Raw genomic sequence first — 20489 nt, 5'->3', positions numbered from 1 at the left:
TTTAGTTATACTTGCCTTTCCTTGTTAGAAGAATCGATTGTTGCCAATTTGGCCAACTACTGTGAGCTGTTCAGTTCTAATTCCAACAAAAAAAAGCATACACTATACTGTACTGGTTCAAAACCAGTTCTGTTAACATTGGATACAAAACTCACTGAACTGAATTGTAGTTACGGATGTATTTATTTATTCAGACAAAAGCAAAATAAACAGTTTTGTTATTTAATCAACTAAAATATGTGAAGGCATTTTCAAAATAAAACATCGGTCATGATAAATGTCAAAATAAATGTCAAAAGACAAATGTCTGCCTCAGGCAACAATAGTCTATAATGTGTCACTTCCTGGGGTGCTGTCCTCCCAGTCATCAAAAGCCTCCATTAAAACAGCTTCATCCATGGCCTCATCCTCAGTGAATGACCTCTGGAACATCTCTGTGATGGTCCTCTGCTTAGGGTCCTGAGCAAAACCCAAATAGAATGTGTGAGACAATGAAAACAGACCAGTAATCTACAGGTATATCTTTAGCACGGTCCTTAAATTAAGTAAATAACCTAGGTTCAACTAAACAAATACAGTATATTGGTATTGTAAGGACTTCAATCCCACCTGACACCCATGCATGGCAGTAATTTATATAGAATACCATATTATCTATCTATCTATCTATTTATAAATGCACGGAAATTACGTGTGTGTGTCCTGGCTTTCCCTCACGAGAACTGTCCAAATTCAAACTTGTTGTGTGTGTTGCAGAGGACCTGAGGGAGTGCAGTGCCGAGTGTGAAGTCAAGAAATGTCTATAAATCCACAAATCAGTCTGTCTCCCTTTTATGTCAGTATATAGAGAACCGAAGGGGCATGCATTCTAAATGCATCATAAGCAGGCCTCCAAGGTACTACCCATGACAATGGGTACTGCAACAGGTATAACATAACCGAGTGGTGCACATTCCCATTGGGCATCACCCTAGTAAAAAATCATATCATGTGGAACTTGGGATCGACATGGGAACAGCATGGCTCCAATGTGGATCTTTGACTTCATGCCAGCCTGTGACGTCAGTCATCTATGACAAAATTTGAATGCATGCTGCCAGTAGGCCACAGAAATACATATATTTGATCAGTTTTGAAATTATGTTTACATTTTACAATGGAAGTCAATGGAGCTGTGATCCTTGCCTAAAACCGTGACCTTGATTTTGGTTGTGGACTCAAATTGTGGTCCTCACTTTAACTGTGAATATTAACTGTTCATTCAAGAGTCCAGCATATTATGTCATGAGTATACCAATTACAAATATACAGTAAAGCCCACTGAACATACATACATACAAAATCATTTTACAGTAAACATAGCCCACCTTGGAATGGAAGCTGGCATTTTCTGCATTCTCTGAGAAGTTTGACTCAGACAGGCCCACCTGCCCCAAGATGTTCATCTTCTCCTGAATCATGGGCCTGTATTAATAAATGCATTGTTAAATTACAACCAACGTACAACAAATCACAACATACTGTATTCCAGAACATAAGAAAAGCCAGTGAGATGTTGCAAAGGCCAGTGCAATACAAACTCAAACCCCAACCTTCCCAGTGTTCCGTAACAGAAGTATGTTGTGAAAGACCCAGTTATTATTGTGTTTGAATCTGACTCAAGACAGAAGCAACATGCATGCTCAGAGAAAAAAAAATCCCCAGATAAATAACAGCTAAAGGGCAAACACATTTAGATGTTGATTTTGATACACAGTAGGAACATAGGTCCCAGTGACAGATACAGTACGTACCACAAGTAATCGTCAGCGGTTCCTTTGGCCACCAGGTAATGAATATCCACGTTGCTGGTCTGTCCAATACGGTGCACTCTATCCTCTGCCTGAATGAGGACCTACAGTTGGAAAGCATTCATTCTTTTAAGCAATGCCACGAAACTGCACTGAGCTGTCACTTATTTTAACCACCAATCTCCAGTTTTATCACATCCAATATCGAAGACTTATAATAATAGAACGGAAGGCAGGCAGAGTGGTACAGTCAGCGTAAAATGGATTATATGCTGTGAAAGCATAATAATAATAATGAAAACATTTTAACAAAGTGAATCATATATTCGGGAAGGTCTTCTCATGTCTTGCCTTACCCCTGGGTTCCAAAAGAGCTCTGCAAAAACCACTAGGTCAGCAGAGTGCAGGGTCAGACCCATGTTGGCTGCTGTGATGGATAGCACAGCCACACAACTGTTTGCACAATGCTGAAACTTCTCACACAGCTGCTGCCGGTCAGCTGATGGAGTGGTCCCGTCGATGCGGATGTAACTGATGTTCTGTGGAAGAGATGTGACAGTCACAAGTGTTGATCGGTTTTAATTGTATCAATCAAATTTAATACATAACCTGTCAGCAGGAAGTGTTGGGCGGGAGGAGTAGGACGAAGGCCCTACGGGTAAAAAATGATTGGCTACTCTAAATATATATTTCTAAATACAGAACTAAAACTAGAAAGGAGTGCTCTGCGGAGTACATATTTCTGCCAGGCTGGGTTGCCTAGACAGGGCTTGAGCCGTCAAGACCAGATGAAGCAGAGGGGGGAAATAGCGTTTATACAACATACGGTTTAACTTTCGATTTTCTAGTTAGGGTCCCTCCATTAAACTTTGTAAGGCAATTATAGTCAATCGGAATAGAATATGAAAAATCTGAATGACTATCACATGACTCCAATGTGTGCGGATTTCTGTAAGGTTTAGAAATAATCTGTAGTAGTAGCAAAAAGCACTATATGTTACAAATATTGGTAAAGCAATGATGATATTGCAGTATTAAATATAGTTAGCTACACTACAATAAATTGTTTGAATCAGCAGCATGAACCAGGAAAGTCCCGATTCTGTGCAACATAGTGTTATCATGAAAACGTCTGGAACACATCCGCTCCTTCTCTGTTGCAGCCATAGGGGTTTATTCTTTTTTATATGGGTTGCAGGTATGAGGGGATATAATTCCTTTGTCGAGTAAATGCCTCTGAATTGCATTGCACACTGAAATAAGTTGGTTGACTTGTTTCATTCATTAGGCTAAAAGTTACAATAATCATTATCCTCGACCCACGCGATCTTAATAATGCAAATGAAGAGGCACAAATTAATTAATCATACAGTGTTATATTTGCGTAAAAATAAGACAAAGGAGCGGAAAATACCAAGTGTTCTGCTGTCTGTGACTACGGTAATGTGGAGAATGTAAATAGCCTACAGTTTAAGAAGTCATTTGATAGAGCCTATTTGACACTTATAGTTATAACTGATTAGAATCTATAGGGGCTACAGGCTAATGTCCAGTCCAGTAGCCTATGGTGTGTGTGTGTGTGTGTGTGTGTGTGTGTGGAGAGAGAGAGACACAGAAAATTATTAGAAAATCATTAGCGTCCTGTCTCGGTCTCGTGCACATATCACAGGAACCTTACGCGTTTTCGTGAACAGACAAACGCAGGTGATGCGGAAGGAATATAATAGAATAGCCTACAATAGAATGTAAAAGAATAGAATAGAAAAGAAATTAGCCTACTTTATTGACCGCTGAGGGAAATTACAGTTGCCCTCATCAAATAGAACAAACATGAAAGACAATAAGCAATAAATATGAGATTTAAAACATATTAGAATGAACTGGAACTAGAAAAAGTGCTCCTCGGAGCACAGGTCTCCGCCAGGTCAGGTACGTTATTGTGGCCTCCTGGTGGCGCTATAATAGGTCAATGTGAAAAGAGTTCCATTTATTCTTAGGTCGTTCACGGCAATCGGACACTGCATTCATGATTTGAGGCATTTTGTTCCAAAAATGTGTTTTGCTAAATTAGACCTGCTGGTGGCGCTATAACAGGCCAATGTGAAAAGGGTGGCATTTCTTCCTTGGCCTAGGGGGAATGTGTTTGTGAAATTTCACGGAAATCGCAAGCTGCGTTCATGATTTGAAGCATTTTGTTCAAAACGGAGCAATCCTGCTAATTTTGGAAGCCAACCTTAGCCAATGAGGATGGAATATGGGAAATCGGACAGATCCGTGTTGATCACATGACTATAGAGATACTGTGTACCGTTTTGCATGACGTTTGGATAAAATCTGTAGGAGTAATGTAAAACAAAATGGGTTTTGCACAAATCGGCCTCCAGGTGGCGCTATAACAGGCCCATGTGAAAAATTTGAGGCAGAGGTTCTGAATTGGCATCCAGGGAGTGTGTGTGCACAGTTTCGCAGCGACCGGGCCAACGGTGCCAGAGATTAGCTGCTAACACACGGACAGGACACACACACGGACACACACACGGACGGACGGAGGGTAAAACATACTCTCTCGCCATGCCTTTCGGCCTGGCGGAGACAATAACAAAATGTATTGGGTCTAGATCGCATCCTGGTGAAATCTTGCAGTGTGTGATCCCTTGTCGGCGATCAATCATATAGTGTGAAAACCACAACCATATTATGACAGCTGATTTCAAGACAGAGAGTTGTATAGTTTTGTATAGTGAGTGACCAACGCTGTTCACCTAAGACCTGATCATTTTATTTGACTCCTTAGTACTTGGCAGCACTGAGAGTGGCCTCTAGAAATCCCAAAGTCATGCACCACCAACCAAGCTCAAAATGGAGACCAGCACAGTCAATCCCTGTAACACAGCAAAGTCTCTTACCCTGAAGATGTACCTGCTTCTGCCTGATGTGGCAAAGTAATAAAGTATTTCATATTTGAACTGTTACTGTACCTTTTTAACCAGTTCACTGGTGATGTTGTCCAGGATGATCTTATGATGGGCAAAAACAAGAAACTTCTCCCTTCCACACTCCAGCATGTCTACGATGTACTCCCTAATAATGATACAAAATTACAACACTACATTCAATACAAAGTAAAAATCCAAGTGTTCATTTAACTAGGAAGAGTTTTTAAATCAAACTACGGATTTTATTGTGTAGAGAACCACAGTCATTGTTAAGAGTACACAAAACATATCTAATGTCTGAAAGACTAATGTCATCAAAGACAAAAAAAATGCCTTTATGAAATCTATGCCGATCTAACTTGCTGTTCCACCTTAGGAATGATTTACGCACATTATGGCTGGTATCTTTGCTTCAGCCGTGTGGTTATAGAAGACGAGGAGGGCTTCCTTCTCTTTCGTCTTCTAAAAGAGAGATAAAGAACATCATGCGATAAGAATTGACACAAAATTCTGTTTGCTGATTCAATAAAGTTTCCATTAGTTAAGAGCACTGCGTTAATGCACACTCAAGGTCAACTATGCACTTGTGTATGTTTATATATATAAACATTTAAAAGGTAATCTCTCTCAAATATTCCAGGTTGCTTTTAAAGCAGTCATGTTGTAGATGTATCAATTTGTGGACATCAAGGTTCGCTCTCCCCTCCATAACAATTCACCTTTTTAAGAAAACCATGATACTTTGATTGTAAGATATATTTAGATATTTTGTGATTATATTGTATGATATTACAAACAGCACAATTTCAATTATCAATGTTTATCAGTATTTTTTATCAAGAAATTTGTTATTATACTTTCACTCTTTTATTTGCCCCCTTTTCTCCCCAATTTAGTACTTCACCACCGCACCACCCATGTGCCCTACATATACCGTCACACTTAACTTATTATTCTAGTAGCAGCGAAGACTGATGTTAAACTTAAATATTAAACACCAAATGAGTTTAAAAATTAACCATATCACACAAAGTGTTTCTCATAAAACTTTCTGGGCTTGCTTGGTGTGTGCAATTTTCCAAATTCCATGTCATTTGTCCAGGTTTTCCATATCTACTGTTCGAAGTCAATGTAAACTCACATTGCCTTGTCCCTTGACCAGCTCCTTAGCTGCTGCTGAGAGGGCAGCCTTGGTGCGTGTGTTTACTCCATCTATGGTCACCGTGACAACTTTGCGCTGCTTGGCGGGTAGCTGGGAGAGAACTTCAGACTTGAGGCGGCGCAGCATCAGACTCTCGTCCAGCAACAGCTTCAGCTCCCCAAGGTTAGATGAACCCGAGTAGTCCCAGCCCCAGGCCAGCTGAAGAGGAGAGTATGGACCAAGGAGTGGATGTAGGGGGACGCAGAGACAACGACTGAGGAGTTGTTGTTTTTAACACGGATTCTGTTTTTATTTATACAGTTTTTCCTTTAATTCGACAGCTAAACATAGAGAGACAGGAAGCTGATTCAGGTATTGAAGCGGGATGTTGCAATGAGGATGACACGGTATCCAGGCAGCGACCCCAAATGAAAAAAAGACATATATATGGTGGACAAAAAAAGTTAATGAAAGGGAGAACAGAGAATAGGGGAAGACGTAGGGAAGAATGGACAAAGGGGTGGACATAAAGGGGAAAAGACAGATGAAGAACAGAATGATTAATAGAGATGGTTGGAGTAGGACTGCAGGGAGGATAGGAGGGAGGATTAGTGGACAGAATAGAAGAGAAAGAGAGGAACTGGCGGTGGTGTGTGCCTTTATCTTTGAAGAGGGCATCGATTCATTAGGAGGAAAGGAACTGATTACAAATATTACAGTTTCCCTCCATCCAAAACCCATGCAAATGCAAGTAATAGTAAGCCAATTAAAAAACACACATAAATGCCTAGAGAGCAAATTAAATGGGTGCCCACTCAAGCAATGAAGACAACAAGTGAGGAGAAATACATTTAGAGAAATATCACTAAAGGGGACGTGTTCTGAAATGTAATGTTATACTTAAAAAATACACACAGTACATCCATTGACTGTAGCTAGATAAAGTACTAACAATTAAATTATCAATGCTTCTCCCGTGTCATGTGTCTGGCAGCAATCTGAAATGTTATCCCTTATGTGTACATACAACTCCATCAGTGTAATGTAGACCTTACCGTGTAAGCGAGAATAAATAAGAGCCAATTCTACACCTAACATTCTTTTGTGTGGTCGCAGGTCTCTTGACAGGAGGCCAGGTATTAAATATTACAATCAAGAGAGGCGTTGCACGCCGAGGGCTTAAGGTACCTGTTTGGCACTGCAGTAGCGCACCCCAAATTCATGATAGCGTGGGAAGAGGGTTGGGTTGACAGCCAGGATCTGTGTGTAGAGCTCAGAGGGTCTGGACATGGCAGGAGTCCCAGATAGAAGGATCACTCTCTTCGCTGCCTGAGGACGGAAAATTGGAATCGATACACTGGTTAGTGAGTCTACAGTAATTAATACCACCAGATTCAGATACATTTTGGCTGTGGCTGGTATCTTTGTCAGTTTTACGCTGCACCTTCACAGGTAAACCCTGGGCATTGTGGGAGCAGCTACTGCTGCCAGAATGCCAGGAGGTGATTATATCCTCTGTTTTTAAAACCAGTGTTAAATTCAGAGCTATGCATACTCTACTTTTGAGGTGGACATTTTTAAGATTGTCACTACTTGTCCTATGTGGATTAGTGTACAGACCACATATCATTTATGGCCTCTCACTTTGATAAACTGTTGACTGTAGGGGATTTTAACATTCATATCTGTTGCCCAGTAAACCCTGCATGGTCAAAGAGCTCTTATGCCTTGTGGATTATTTTAATATCACTTAATCAGTTTTGGGTCAACACATGATAAGGGTCACACAGCAGATTTTGTGTTATCATCTGGTTATTAAATCCACATCGTGGATAATTTGGCTACAGACTTGTTTCCATTGGAAAAAGAAATGTAATGATGAAAGTGAGGAACCGTCATGTAAATCACCCATGTTTTTTTTATCACCTGGGAAGTCCAAATACTAAACTCACTGTCTATCATGCCTGGTGGGAAGCCAGAAATGGAACCAGCCAGGAACTTGATTTGGACCGAGTAGAGGGTTTAAATTAGACCTCCCCACAAGTTTTCAAGTAATAAACCATGCCTTCAAAGTATTCAAAGTATTGGGTTGTTGTTACAGATATAGACCACCGAAGTCTGACGTAATTGACTCATCTTTGGTTTGTCTACCCGGTTCGCGGTTTTCCACCCCCATTCTGAATCCCATAGACGTCTTTAATATCGCGTCAAATAAGAACTGTGTTCCAAAAATAAACAAGTGACCCCGGCGGTTTGACTCTTATGGATATGAAGCATCAACTGACGGTGAGAAAACGATAATGTTACTTCCGCCGAATTAGTTACATTTTCGCCAGAAACAGACTGTATCAAATATAAGTGACTGACTATCATAAACGATACAGAACCTCCTCCCTGACAATTATACCGAGACAGTTTGTTTATTTTTGGACCACAATTCTTCTATGAGACGATTCTATGATGACCCAATGTTATTCTCCATAGCGAAATTACTTTACGAACCTGGGGATGAACGAGTGACGTCAGGACTTCGGTGGTCTATTCCTAACCGATTTCATATTCTTAAGATAAAATTCCCAGTAGTGAACCAGAAGACAGACTTGTTTGTAAATTCAAAGAAGTGCCTGAGAAGACACCAAGATTACTTACATAAATGTATCATGCAACAGGAGAATGTCTGTTTCAGATGCGTTCACACATTAAGGTAAATACTCAGTTTGATAAGGTGAGGGGCAGGGTCTGGGTAGTAGACGCACACATCAGCTTCTCCCACGTAAATATAACACAGGCACACCCTGAGGAAGATGCAAGGATCAAATGCAATATTTTTCAGAGAACATTGGTCTCTATATACAGGAAAGTGTGCACTGCAGAGGGAAGCGTCAGGTGTCTCGTTGTTAGTAGTAAAGGTGAATATTTTCAACTCAAACGCTAATAAAAAGCAGAATGATTAAACTTGTTTTTCAGTTTTCTACACTCTCCAAAGAGTGTAGCGCTACTGCTTGGGAAGGGTGGGATTCATTGCTTATAAATGCAACATTTTATTGCTATAGCACATAATGTGCTTTTCAAAAAGCTTCAATTCCTATTGCTTTTTATATATATATATATATATATATATATATATATATATATATATATATATATATATATATATATATATACACACACACACACACACACTTAATTTTTGGGGGGATTTTCTTCCTTGGATAGTACATTGTAGTGTGGGAGTGACAGGAAACAGTTAGAGACGGACGGGGAGTGACACGCAGCAAAGGTCATCGGGCTCGGAAATCGAACCTTAGAGCCTACGTATATGTGGTATGCTTTAAAGAGTCCAGTGTTGGAGCATGGCGAATCCCTATTGGGAGAGAGTTCCACAGGGTGGGGGCTGCCAAACTGAAGGCTCTGTCCCCCAAGGTTCGCTTGTTTGTTTTGGGGACAGAGAGGAGGTCCAAGTCTTTGGACCGCAGGTTCCATGACAGAGTCAGTTTATGGAGGAGGCCTGAGAGGTACTGTGCAGCCAGGGCGTTTTGACATTTGTAGGTGAGAAGCAGCTACCAACCTGACTGAAGTGGCAGCTAGTTTCCAGTGTAAACTCAAATGTCTAAGTAGGTTCCCCACCCCTGGTCAAGGGTAATATATGAATCATTTCACATTCCCCAAATGAAATACCAGGATTAGATTTTTACATATTGGCAGAATCCACTTTGTTTGCATTTCCTTTATGCACAGAAAGTGTGATTTTGAGACCACAGATAAAGAAGACCAACAATATTTTCCCAGTCATCATACAAACATAAGGTTCTACCAAAGTCCAACATCAGTCACACTTTAATGTGATCAAATCAATAAAATGCAAAAAGTACCTTTAGTAGTGGCAATGCTGCTTTACAGCGGGCAGTCTTCATGTTCTTCAGGAAGTGAGACTCATCCTGCATACAGTAGTATAGCATAAACAGGTTAAACAGGTTCCCTCTGTCACATAGTCATTTACAATAAAACATAGTATTATTTATTAGTTCATTCGTTTTCATCATTTGCTAATACCAATCACCTAATGAATCGACTGATGTAAATTCATTTTGTATTTCTAAAAACTCAAAATTCTGAGTGGAGAACTAGCCATGTGGACCAACCACAATGTCACCCACTAACCATGATTAGAACATTGAAGGGATTGGTTGTCTGCTGCTTGTCCATCCTGCTGAGGAGATCATAGCTGATGATGTTGACCAAACCGGCACGCAGCTTGTCCTTGGCCTTCACCACCACATTAATGCTGGCTGGACTCACAGAGGGAAGCCACCGTCTGAAGGCCTACAGACAGACATTTTTGCAGTATGTTAAGTCTATCATGCCATGCCCAGAATTGGAACACTAGGGTTCATGTGGTTAATAAGAATTTTAAAGATACTACTGCACCTTATGCTGTCAACAGTGGGGGTGAATATTCAGCTCATTCTGTGCACAATGTGCTGACAACTAATAATCTGATACAGTATGTGAAAATTGTAGTAGATTTTTAATGCCACAGAAACTAATTCAATAAATGTTAGTGACAGCTGATGCAAAGATTACACTTTAGACTCAGCCCATCTTATGTCACAGTGTTTCCATTTCTACAAACAGCCAATCATGTAGTGAAAAAAGAAGAAGAAGAAAAAACAGTGTCCCAAATCATTCTGACAATTCACTTCCCTGCTCTCCACTCGCCTGTCAACCTGGCTTTAACTCACTCCGTTACAGCTCACGTCCTTTGGAGTATATCTGGCTAAATGCAAAACAACAATGCAGATAAGATGCCAGCCAGAGAGATGTCAGTTTAGACTCTCCTCTCTGATCCTAGGCCTTGATTGGGGGGATTGGATCCGATGCAGGGAACCTATTTAGAGGACAAACTGTATCCTTTTGTATGTAGTAGACCAAGTCCAATGAAAATGTGTTTGAAAATATGTGGCTAGTGTAGCTGCTCATTAAACAGGGATTAATAGAATCGGAGATAAAAGTGTGAGAAATGAGACAATGACAGTGGAAGAGAACTCGAGAGTACGAGGAGAAAAGGAGGGGGTAAAGAGCTGAGGCACACAGGGTTTCAACAATAATAAACAAAATACTTAAGATCTCAAGTCAGGTAAAAATGATCTTGGGGAAAAGACACGATCAACAAAGCAGCAGAAAAAATAAATAAAAAAACAAACAGTGTAATGCTTAAAATGTCAGTGTCTACAACCAAACAAGTGATTCATGGTTCAAATTACCAAGTGCACCCTTGAGACAAAGAAATAGATGCATGAAATTCAATACTGCCGTCTTCTCTCTTGAAGATAAATTACCCATCAGAGTGCCACTAGCCTTTGGGGATGGCATTCAAATTCCTCAAATACAGGCGGCGCTGAGAGGTAGATTGAAACGGTACCCTTAAGAGTGTCTGTTGATTTAATACTAACGGCATCCGGCCAGTTCAAATAGAAAGAATATGATAGAGTCTAATACCTCAAAAACAATCTCAGGTGGTAGCAATTTTCCCATGTAAACAGACTTTGATTACTTAGAAAGGCACTGTATAAATCTGAGGTATATATTATCATTGGCCCTGATTCATAGCGAGGGTCGTAAATATGGTGTAAATGAAGTTCGTAAAGGTGGTCGTATTTTTGGTACTCACTAACGGACGTGCGATTCAAAAGGGGTGTCGTATATGACAGAGACGTGCGTATGACCAGTTCTATATTATAATGACAGCCAGCTGGGCGTGATGATCCCGAGAGGTTCATTTACATTGTTCCACGCCCCATTTTGCACCATAAAAGGCGTGAACCGTGACTCAGCAGTTTCTCTCTGATCAAATCTGTCACTTTACTGAACAGCGTTGCCATGTCCGCTTATTATAAGCGAATTTGCGCTTATTTTTCTGTAAAGTTGCTTGTAAATATTGGTAGAAGTGGGGTGCGGTTTTTTGGGCTTGTTTCTAAAGTATAGTTGGTTATTTGGGCTTGCGTCACAATTGTTCAATTGTTTTAACCGGTGGTTCTCAAATATTTTATGTCATGGACCCCCAAGTTAACATGTAGGCTAATTTATCCCTATAAGCCCCATCTGAAAATGTTTTGTGCCAGCTGGAGGCAGATTTGTGTTGTTAGAATGTTTAAAAAATATTCCAAATATTCCACATTTTATTACAAGATTTTTTTTTTTAAATATAGCAGATCTACAAGCTCACAACGGTTTAATTAAAGTGCTTATAATGGCCTAAGTGCCAGTTGCTTCTTTTGGGCTTATTTTCATAGACCTGGTTGCTTATTTCTCTCACAAAATCTGGCAACACCGGAGTTTAACTTCTCGTCCAAACTTACAGCTGTCGGCCGCAATGCCTTGACACTGACAGAGAACTTGAACATCATTCTGATCTGTCTGGAAGCGAGTCCCGCTATTATTGCATGGATCAGCTGAACGTAATGTGTAATGTTTTCAAGGTTTAACCCCGCCAGCAAATAATAGACTAATAACCTGGAAAGGATATAACATGCTCACGTTTACCAGGTAAAAAGATGATGTTGAGAATAAATCCAGGGCATACAAGTGGAACGATTATGGACCAGAGCTTATTGATTACTTATTGATTAAATGAGTTAATTTTGGATTAATATATCACTGTCCTACGTCTGAATGGGGAATGGATCTTCTGGACACAGCTTCCATCACTATAGTTTCCTCATCAGATGGTGACCACAGTTATTAGGCTGTTGTGTGTGGCGTTCATGTGATCAATTTACAGTAGAGTAGCCTATAGGCTATTAGCCTACAAATGAATACCGCGGCACGGGCACTGGTGCATCAGTCCCTCCGCAGTTTCATTAAGGCATGAAGCCTATTTTCATTATTACGTGACACTTTGGCTGAGATGGCCCGCTGGCAAACACACTCAGGGACCTAACAATTCAGCTCTAAATGCGACTCATAGCCTAGAAAATAAATACAAAGCGGTGGAATCTACATGTCTATATTATGCATATAGGCTACAAGCAATACATCGTTTGACATTTATTTTTTATTTTTTATATATATATATATATATATGTGTTGACAAATGTTGGGCACATACATATTTTATTTGAGGTTTGCCACTGTTGTAATTGATTTTGACATGAAGAATAAAGCATTCTAAAGACATACGCACATTTCAGCCCTGGTACGCCAGCCTCGGGGCTGACCTGAGAACGTGCGCACCTGACGCACAAAACACAGACCAAAAAATCTTTATGCATCAGGTGGATATGTACGACTTGTCCTAAATGCCGGTACGTACAAAATATGGTCGCAAATCCCTTTATGAATCAGGGCCATTGTCTCCACCAGGCCAAAGGCGCGGCCGAGACTATGATTTCGCCCCTGCCCGTCCGTCTGTGTGTGCGTCCGTCTGTCTGTGTACAGCTAATCTCCGACACCGTTGGTCCGATTGACGTGAAACTGTGCACACACACCCCCTGTAGGCCAGAGCAGAGCCTCTGCCCCAGATTCTTCACATCGGCCTGTTATAGCGCCACCAGGAGGCAGATTTTTGCAAAACAGTTTGATGTTACTCCTACAGATTTCGTCCAAACATCACGCAAATCGGTACACATTATCTGTCTGATTTTTCATATTCCATCCTGATTGGCTAAGATTGGCATCTAAAGTTTGCAGGAGTGGTTCGCTTGAACAAAATGCCTCAAATCATGAACGCAGCGTCCGATTGCCTTGAAAGGCAGGGGAAGAAATGCCACCCTTTTCACATTGGCCTATTATAGTGCCACCAGGAGGCCGATTTTTGCAAAACATTACTTGTACACATTTTGTCCAAACATCACACAAATCAGTACACATTATGTCTATAGTCATGACTGAATTCCAAACATTGCTGTCCCACAATAACCAACCTGACCTGGCGGGACCTTTTTCTAGTTTCACCCAATTCCTTACTTCACAGGACTGAGATCAACTAGATGATCTGAGAGAATGTTTCTCACCTCTGCCCAGGTGAATCGCACAGACGAAGGAGCCACAACCAGTAATGGCCACTCCTTCTTGTAGTAGGCTGCGATGCAGATGGCCTGCACAGTCTTCCCCAGCCCCATGTCATCAGCCAGGAGGAGGCGGCCCTCCTTAGACACTGCAAAACTATGGAGACAACCACTGAATACTGATGGCAGCAAATCACAGCAGTGAAATGAAAGCTATACTGATTCAGCACTACCAGTGTCTCAACTTCAGTGTCACGAAAGAAACGTACAGTACAGAAAAGTACAGTACATTCAGCCACACACTGACCTCTAAGGTTGACGGTGGTAAAATGGCACACTTGGCAAACAACTATCGTGTTTATTTTGCACTCAGAGTGTCAACTTTACATACACAATATTTAATAATCTCTTTAGAAATGTGTACAATCTCTGCGTATCTCTCCCCAATGTATCTCGAGAACCATCGATCAACTTCAAACTTGGCATGTGTATCGCCGAGGACCCAAGGGAGTGATGGGCTGAGTGAAAAGTCGGTCTGATTGGTGGTTGTCCAGAAATATTTAAATCAGACCGTTCCTTGTGGTCCAAAGGCGAGAGCTCTACAAACTGAGCTACCCTTACACAAACTCATGAATTTGAAGGACAATAAATTGTGTTGTTTGCAACGTATGTAAGACAAATATAAATTAAATAAGTCAAATATACTGTATACTGTATAAAAATCCATAATTTATCGATTGTTAAAAATTGTGATCACCCCAACCCTATGAATGAGCAAACCATAAACGACCTGACCGTAAGAACCTTAGGTAGCTGGATAAATTACATGGACAGAGTGCAGGCACTAATGACTGTCTGAATACACCTACTTGACTCCCACCCTCTGGAAGGGCATGAGGCTGCTTGTGAGTGAGGGGTCGATGCTGGAGAGGTCTGCCTCAGGGACCTCTAACGATTTGGCCCGAGTTCCGTCAAAACTGGCTGCGAAAGCCTGGATGACCGCCCTGGGCAGAGGCTCCACCTCCACTGCCGCTATCCCACTGAGGACATCCACTGGGTATATGGAACACAGAGCGCTCAGACAAGATGACACAGGTAAACAATATGTGCATAACAAAGGCATATTACTCACCCAGGCTTTTGTAATCCTCCAATGAAAAGCTCCACTTCCTTGTCTTCATGTCTAAGCACACCAAGAATCACCAAATCATGTTTTTGTACAAGTTCAACTATACATTCAAGGACCAAATAAAGTTGGCATACAATATAATCCAAGTATCTTCTTTTACCATAGCTTTTGGATGGCATCTGCTTGAAAGCTGCTATGACATCAACGTGGTAGCCAATGTCAACTTCAAATTGGGATGGAGACACCAGACCGCACTGACCCTGGACAGTGGCTCCAGGTTTCTGCCAGCCATTACACAGCTTCAGCAGCGCTCCCAGTGTTGCACCGTCACGAGGGCGGATAGATGATGCACCCATATCCACCGCCTCCATGCCCTCCAGAGGTTTTACGGAGACTGATGAGATAGAGCCAGCTTCTTCCACTACAACATGGAGAGGGAGGAGCAGTTGACATACAGCAATACCAAAAAGGGACAAAAAGCATTGCAACATTCATAATCAAAATCCTTGTTAGTTTTGAAGGCCCCTTTAATCCATAAGAGTAGAATAAGCTAATACAAGGTGATAAGCGCGACCCTGTGGTGAGGTGCTACAGCATTGCAGGGGGGCATGTAGAGACAGTCCCATGAAGTTACTAGTTATGCCCTCAGATTCACACAATAGTTGCTACTGTACATTTGTTATTACAGTACCTATACTAGTTTGCCTGAATACAGCACACATATAGTGAAACGATGAGTACTTCTTACTTTCAGTTTCTATTTATACTTACTGATAGATACATTGTTATTTGACACTCAACACACAGATCATGCATAGTAAAGTGTATTACATTACAAATAATACAATACACACCCTAGTAATGACAGGAGAAAGGAGTTAGTTGAGGACCACTCACTTGGAGTTATGAGACTATAAATGCACATGAAAGTACTAAAAAAAACAAGTCGCTCGTAGTGGTATAGTGCCCTGCCCACCACTGTGGAGGTTGTGGGTTCAAATCCACCGTGGTACATCTGGCTTTGTCGAGTGTCTACACGAACACAATTAGCCCGGGTTACATTTGTCACTGGGGCGGCACCTATCAGCAGGGAGTGTTGGACGGAAGGAGTAAGACGATGGCTCTACGTCCTCCCGGTGGGGGCTCATCACTGGCAGGTGAGACAGCAGTGACAACAACACACAAATGTGTGTGGGGGGGAATCTATTGGCATAACGACTAAATTGGGGAGAAAAAGGGGTAAAGGCAAAAAAAAAAAAGTACTCCAAAAACTACTGACCCAGTAAACCCACTATTTTCTCTGGTGCTCATTCATCTGTAATGGCATGCATGCGAAACATGGAAACTTCAATGGTACAACTTGTCGCAGCATAGCAAACTTGTACTTGAATTATCAGTTGAAAGTGGCACAGTCTGTTCATGAGGAAGAGATCTTGGTGAATGATCTCTCGCTCTCTCATTGGCTGGCACAGATAGGCCTTCCAAGCAGAAACAGGACTCAAAATGAGCGGTATGTTGTTGTCTGCATTTCAGCATGATAATTCATATTTTTACACTTATGTTGACTTAATGCTGAAACGGAGCTTCCTGCATGTGAATACCGCAAGTTATATCAAGTTATATATATTTGTTTTGCATGTTGCCCATTTAAATACACATATAAACACATTTAGGACTGTCCTTACATTAGTAAATAGGCTGTTATTACTAGCAAAGGCAGTAGCCGGGGGGAGGGAGGGGGCAGTTGTCTCACCCCTGACCAGTGACCACTGTCACTGACTTTGAACCGGCACTAGGACAAAGGTAAACGTACCTGAACCTGACATGGTGGTGGGCAACAGCTCCCTATTCTACCTTTATAATAATTACACCGCCTCTATGTAGAGTGACGCTATAATTGAAATGTGGAAAAATTCTATTCACTCATCTTGATAATTCATAAATAGGATTACATACTTAGCTGCCGATAGTCCTCCAGACCAAAGTTCCACATTTTCGTTGCAGGGTCTAAAGTGAAGATAAATAAATGTAAAAAGATTTCAATCTGGTGTGAAAAAAAAATCAACATCAGGGGTTTCAGTTGCAGGAGATCAATTTAAAAAACAAATCACTTGATAGGTACAGTCGCCTTGGCAGTGACTCACCATAGCTCTTGGAAGGGATGGCTTTAAACACAGCAATGAGCTCTGCATGGTAGCCCACTTCTATTCTGAAGCGGCCCTCTGCGTGAGGCACACACTTCCCTCTCACAGCGATGGCAGGCTTCTTAGCAGGTGGTACAGCATTCAATGTTGAAGGCTTTGAGGAAAGCTGTGTCCTGGGACTTTGGGCAGGTTTTGCACTTCCTTGTTTGTAAAATGCAGAGCTACTGGGTGTAATGCTAGGGATGTTCACGTTCACATGTTGGATTTTTGTCTGAGGAAGAGGGTCTATCATTTTTATCTACGGGGAAAATACAATGCAAAATATCAAAGACACAGTCCTCCATCAGTGCTTGTGCTAGAACAGGGGTCTTCAACAGGGGGTCCGGGACCCCTAGGGGGTCCTCAGAGTTACTACAGGGGGTCCGCCAAATCTTTGTGTGATATGATTTTTATTTTTTACCTTAACCACTTGAACCATAATATCCCTTTTCCTGAGGAGAACTTTAGCCAAAAATAGCAGATCTACAAGCTCACAACGCCTCGCGTTGCGAGGCGTTGTGAGCTTGTAGATCGGCTATTTTTGGCAAAGAGGTATAGGTGTAGAGGGTAAAAAGAGCAGATCAAGTAAACAAAAAAAGGTTAATCTGAAACAACATTTTATATAATATAGAGGGGGTCCCTGCTTCATCCCTCTCTCAGCTAGGGGGTCCTTGGCCTGAAAAGGTTGAAGACCCCTGTGCTAGAAGAAAATGACTAATAAAATACAGTCTCATAAGTTCCATTTCCTCTCTCACCTGTCTCGCAGCAGGGTTACTCTGTTCACTTGGCTTCCATACACCAGAGAACAACTGCTGGGGCTTGTCTTGGTTTTGGTGAATAGGGCTCTGTGATTTCCTTTTGAATGGAGGAACAAACTGCCCTGGTCCAGAAGTTGAAGTAGAAACTGGTCCTCTTTGATGAGAGGAGTCACGATAAGCTGGCACATTGTGGTTGGAGTATTCTGGGGTACTGGTGGCGGACCCTGTTGAGCTTTTCTGACTGGTGTCGTTGCCAGTCTGATTAAGTCTTTGGGCTCTTCTCTCTAAAGCCTTACGTCTGTTTTCCTCAATTTTTCGCTTCTGTTCTTCAGTCAACTGAGTGGACATTATTGAATTGCAGATACTGTAGCGTCAGCCTACAAATACTTTACCTGCTGATTCAATGTCCAGGCGTCCCAATACATTTGCTAATCGAATGAGCAAAGTGTATGACCCAGCAGCCCAGATTGACTAGTTTAAACATAATGTTATTAACGTTACGTTGTTGTGGCGGAAATCTAAGTCTGAAACCGAATGCCAGCAGTAAGACAGTGAGAGGAAAAGTCTGAAGCCAAGTCTCTGCTGCTTGGTCTGCTAACGATAGCAGCTAGCGAGGCTAGCAGGCTATAGCCACTTTAGCCAGTGCAAAAACCCACCAAGTCAGCAGTAAAACGTCTTCGTCAGCAAATTAAATAAACAATCCTTCCTTTACAAACCTAACCACTTGAGTGGTATGGATCTGTTGAAGCCGATTACAAACTATAACAATTGACTGCGCGTAAAGTTGACAGTCAAGTAGTGTGTCTGGTCTCTGGCTCTCTCTGCCGCGCAGGAAATTACGTCTCAAAACAAGAAGACACGTGGAGGCGTTGCCTGGGATACAGGATAGGTGGGCACTAGGGACATCTGGGCACCTCGATGTAAAATTGGCTATTTTGTCCAAAATGTTAAAAAATATATATATATTTGAAAAATGGTCTTAAGTAATGTAAAGTACATGATGTGAACATGCACGGTACATCATTATCAGACTTAAAGGGATATTTCACTTTCAAAAAAACTTTTGGTCATTTTATGGTCTACTCAGGCTTTTGTGAACCCCCCAGACGGTTTTTAAGTTGCTTGATTCAGTATTTAAATATTTGATATTCATTTTGCCAGCCACGCCCCCTTCCTATACAAACCCATTGTAACTTCAAACTCTATTTTTTACCCGTTTAACCATCAAAAACACCCGTCCTTGGTTCTGGTGACTCACCCTGCCCTCCTAATGCATGAGTGTTTTTTTGATAACTTTTTTCATTTATTTTTTATATATTTTTTGGGAAAATAAAAAAATTAAATACAAAAAATATATATTAAAAATAAATGAAAAAAGTTATCAAAAAAACACGGCCCTCTCACGCATAAGGAGGGCAGGGTGAGTCACCAGAACCAAGGACGGGTATTTTTGATGGTTAAACGGGTTAAAAATTGAGTTTGAAGTTATAATGGGTTTGTATAGGAAGGGGGTGTGCATGGCTGATAAAATGAATATCAAATATCTAAATAAAAACTGTCTGGGGGGTTCACAAGGGCCTGAGTAGACCATAAAATGACCAAAAGTTTTTTTGAAAGTGAAATATGATTATCCCTTTAATTTTATCCTTCAACTTCTTGTTTATATGCCCCAAAATGAGTGGATATACAGGTTTTGTAGCAATTTGTAGCAATTATAGAAATATAATTGTCGAATGTTTAAGCAGGTTCTAATCATGTATACTTTACTTTACTTGAAAGCATTTAAAAATGTTTTATTTTTTAACATTTTGGACAAAATTTACATCGAGGTGCCCAGATGTCGTTACTGTTGTCGTTAAGCATCATGTTGTAGCCTACGTATTTCTTATGTCTAAATAAATAAATAAGAATGTATTAATTTTGACTGAACTTCAATAAAATAAAATAAAACCATTAGCCTACTTAGGTTTAAGCATGTAAACTTCAGCTTTTGTTGAATATTATTGAATTTCCTTCTAGTCTGACGTATAAACGCCTACAACAAAAGCAACTTTTATATTCGTAGCCTGATACCAGCACATTTGTATTCTATTTCCTCAGCAATAGATTATGTTAGCATGTATATAGATCAGTTGTTTTTGGTAGGTGACATCGTACTACTGAGGGTGTAAGGTATAACTAAGTACATTTACTCAAGTACAGTACTTTTGTACAATTTTGAGGTATTTTTTACTTACACTGGAGTAATTTTCACAGTACTATTACTTCTACACCACTACATATCAGAGGCAAATATTATACTTTTACTCCACTACAATTATTTGAAAACTCTAGTTACTTTGAAGATTACAAAACATACATACCCACTTCATACATTTCGGCAATTTGAAAATAGCCGACCTATTTTACTTTTGTACTTTAAGTAACATTTTGATACCAATACTTTTGTACTTTTACTCAAGTACATTTTGATTACTGGACTTTTACTTATAACAGAGTGTTTCGTTTCTACATTGCAGTATTGATACTTTTACTTAAGTAAAACA

The 20489-nt window shown here is 40.7% G+C and overlaps 1 protein-coding gene across 1 annotated transcript; it reads right to left on the bottom strand.

Moving 5' to 3' along the window:
- Nucleotides 1-164: 164 nt before the first annotated feature.
- smarcal1 (SWI/SNF related, matrix associated, actin dependent regulator of chromatin, subfamily a-like 1) lies at nucleotides 165-18777 on the bottom strand. Its single transcript, XM_084083776.1, has 17 exons — nucleotides 17941-18777; nucleotides 17147-17444; nucleotides 16959-17009; nucleotides 15163-15423; nucleotides 15006-15056; nucleotides 14743-14926; nucleotides 13880-14030; nucleotides 10029-10190; nucleotides 9740-9805; nucleotides 7056-7196; nucleotides 5868-6086; nucleotides 5118-5188; nucleotides 4769-4871; nucleotides 2147-2329; nucleotides 1794-1894; nucleotides 1368-1464; nucleotides 165-459 (listed from the first exon to the last, which is right to left on the bottom strand). Exons 1-17 carry the CDS (start codon nucleotides 18289-18291, stop codon nucleotides 328-330), a joined length of 2622 nt encoding a protein of 873 aa, XP_083939902.1. The 5' UTR covers nucleotides 18292-18777; the 3' UTR covers nucleotides 165-327.
- Between the last annotated feature and the right edge of the window lie 1712 nt (nucleotides 18778-20489).

Source organism: Gymnoscopelus microlampas, assembly GCF_963454915.1.
Source record: "Gymnoscopelus microlampas genome assembly, chromosome: 17".
Lineage (NCBI taxonomy): Eukaryota > Metazoa > Chordata > Actinopteri > Myctophiformes > Myctophidae > Gymnoscopelus > Gymnoscopelus microlampas.
The sequence above is the reverse complement of the archived record's forward strand: the minus strand, read 5'-3'. Positions and strand labels throughout refer to the sequence as shown.

What these genes read in the sequence shown, in the direction of transcription:
- smarcal1 (XM_084083776.1), bottom strand. Translation starts at nt 18,291, where the DNA reads ATGTCCACTCAGTTGACTGAAGAACAGAAGCGAAAAATTGAGGAAAAC. An exon ending in TGCGATTCACCTGGGCAGAG is followed by an intron (nt 10,191 to 13,879) that starts GTGAGAAACATT and finishes GTCTGTCTGTAG; the next exon opens with GCCTTCAGACGGTGGCTTCC. An exon ending in ACCGCTGACGATTACTTGTG is followed by an intron (nt 1,465 to 1,793) that starts GTACGTACTGTA and finishes TTATTAATACAG; the next exon opens with GCCCATGATTCAGGAGAAGA.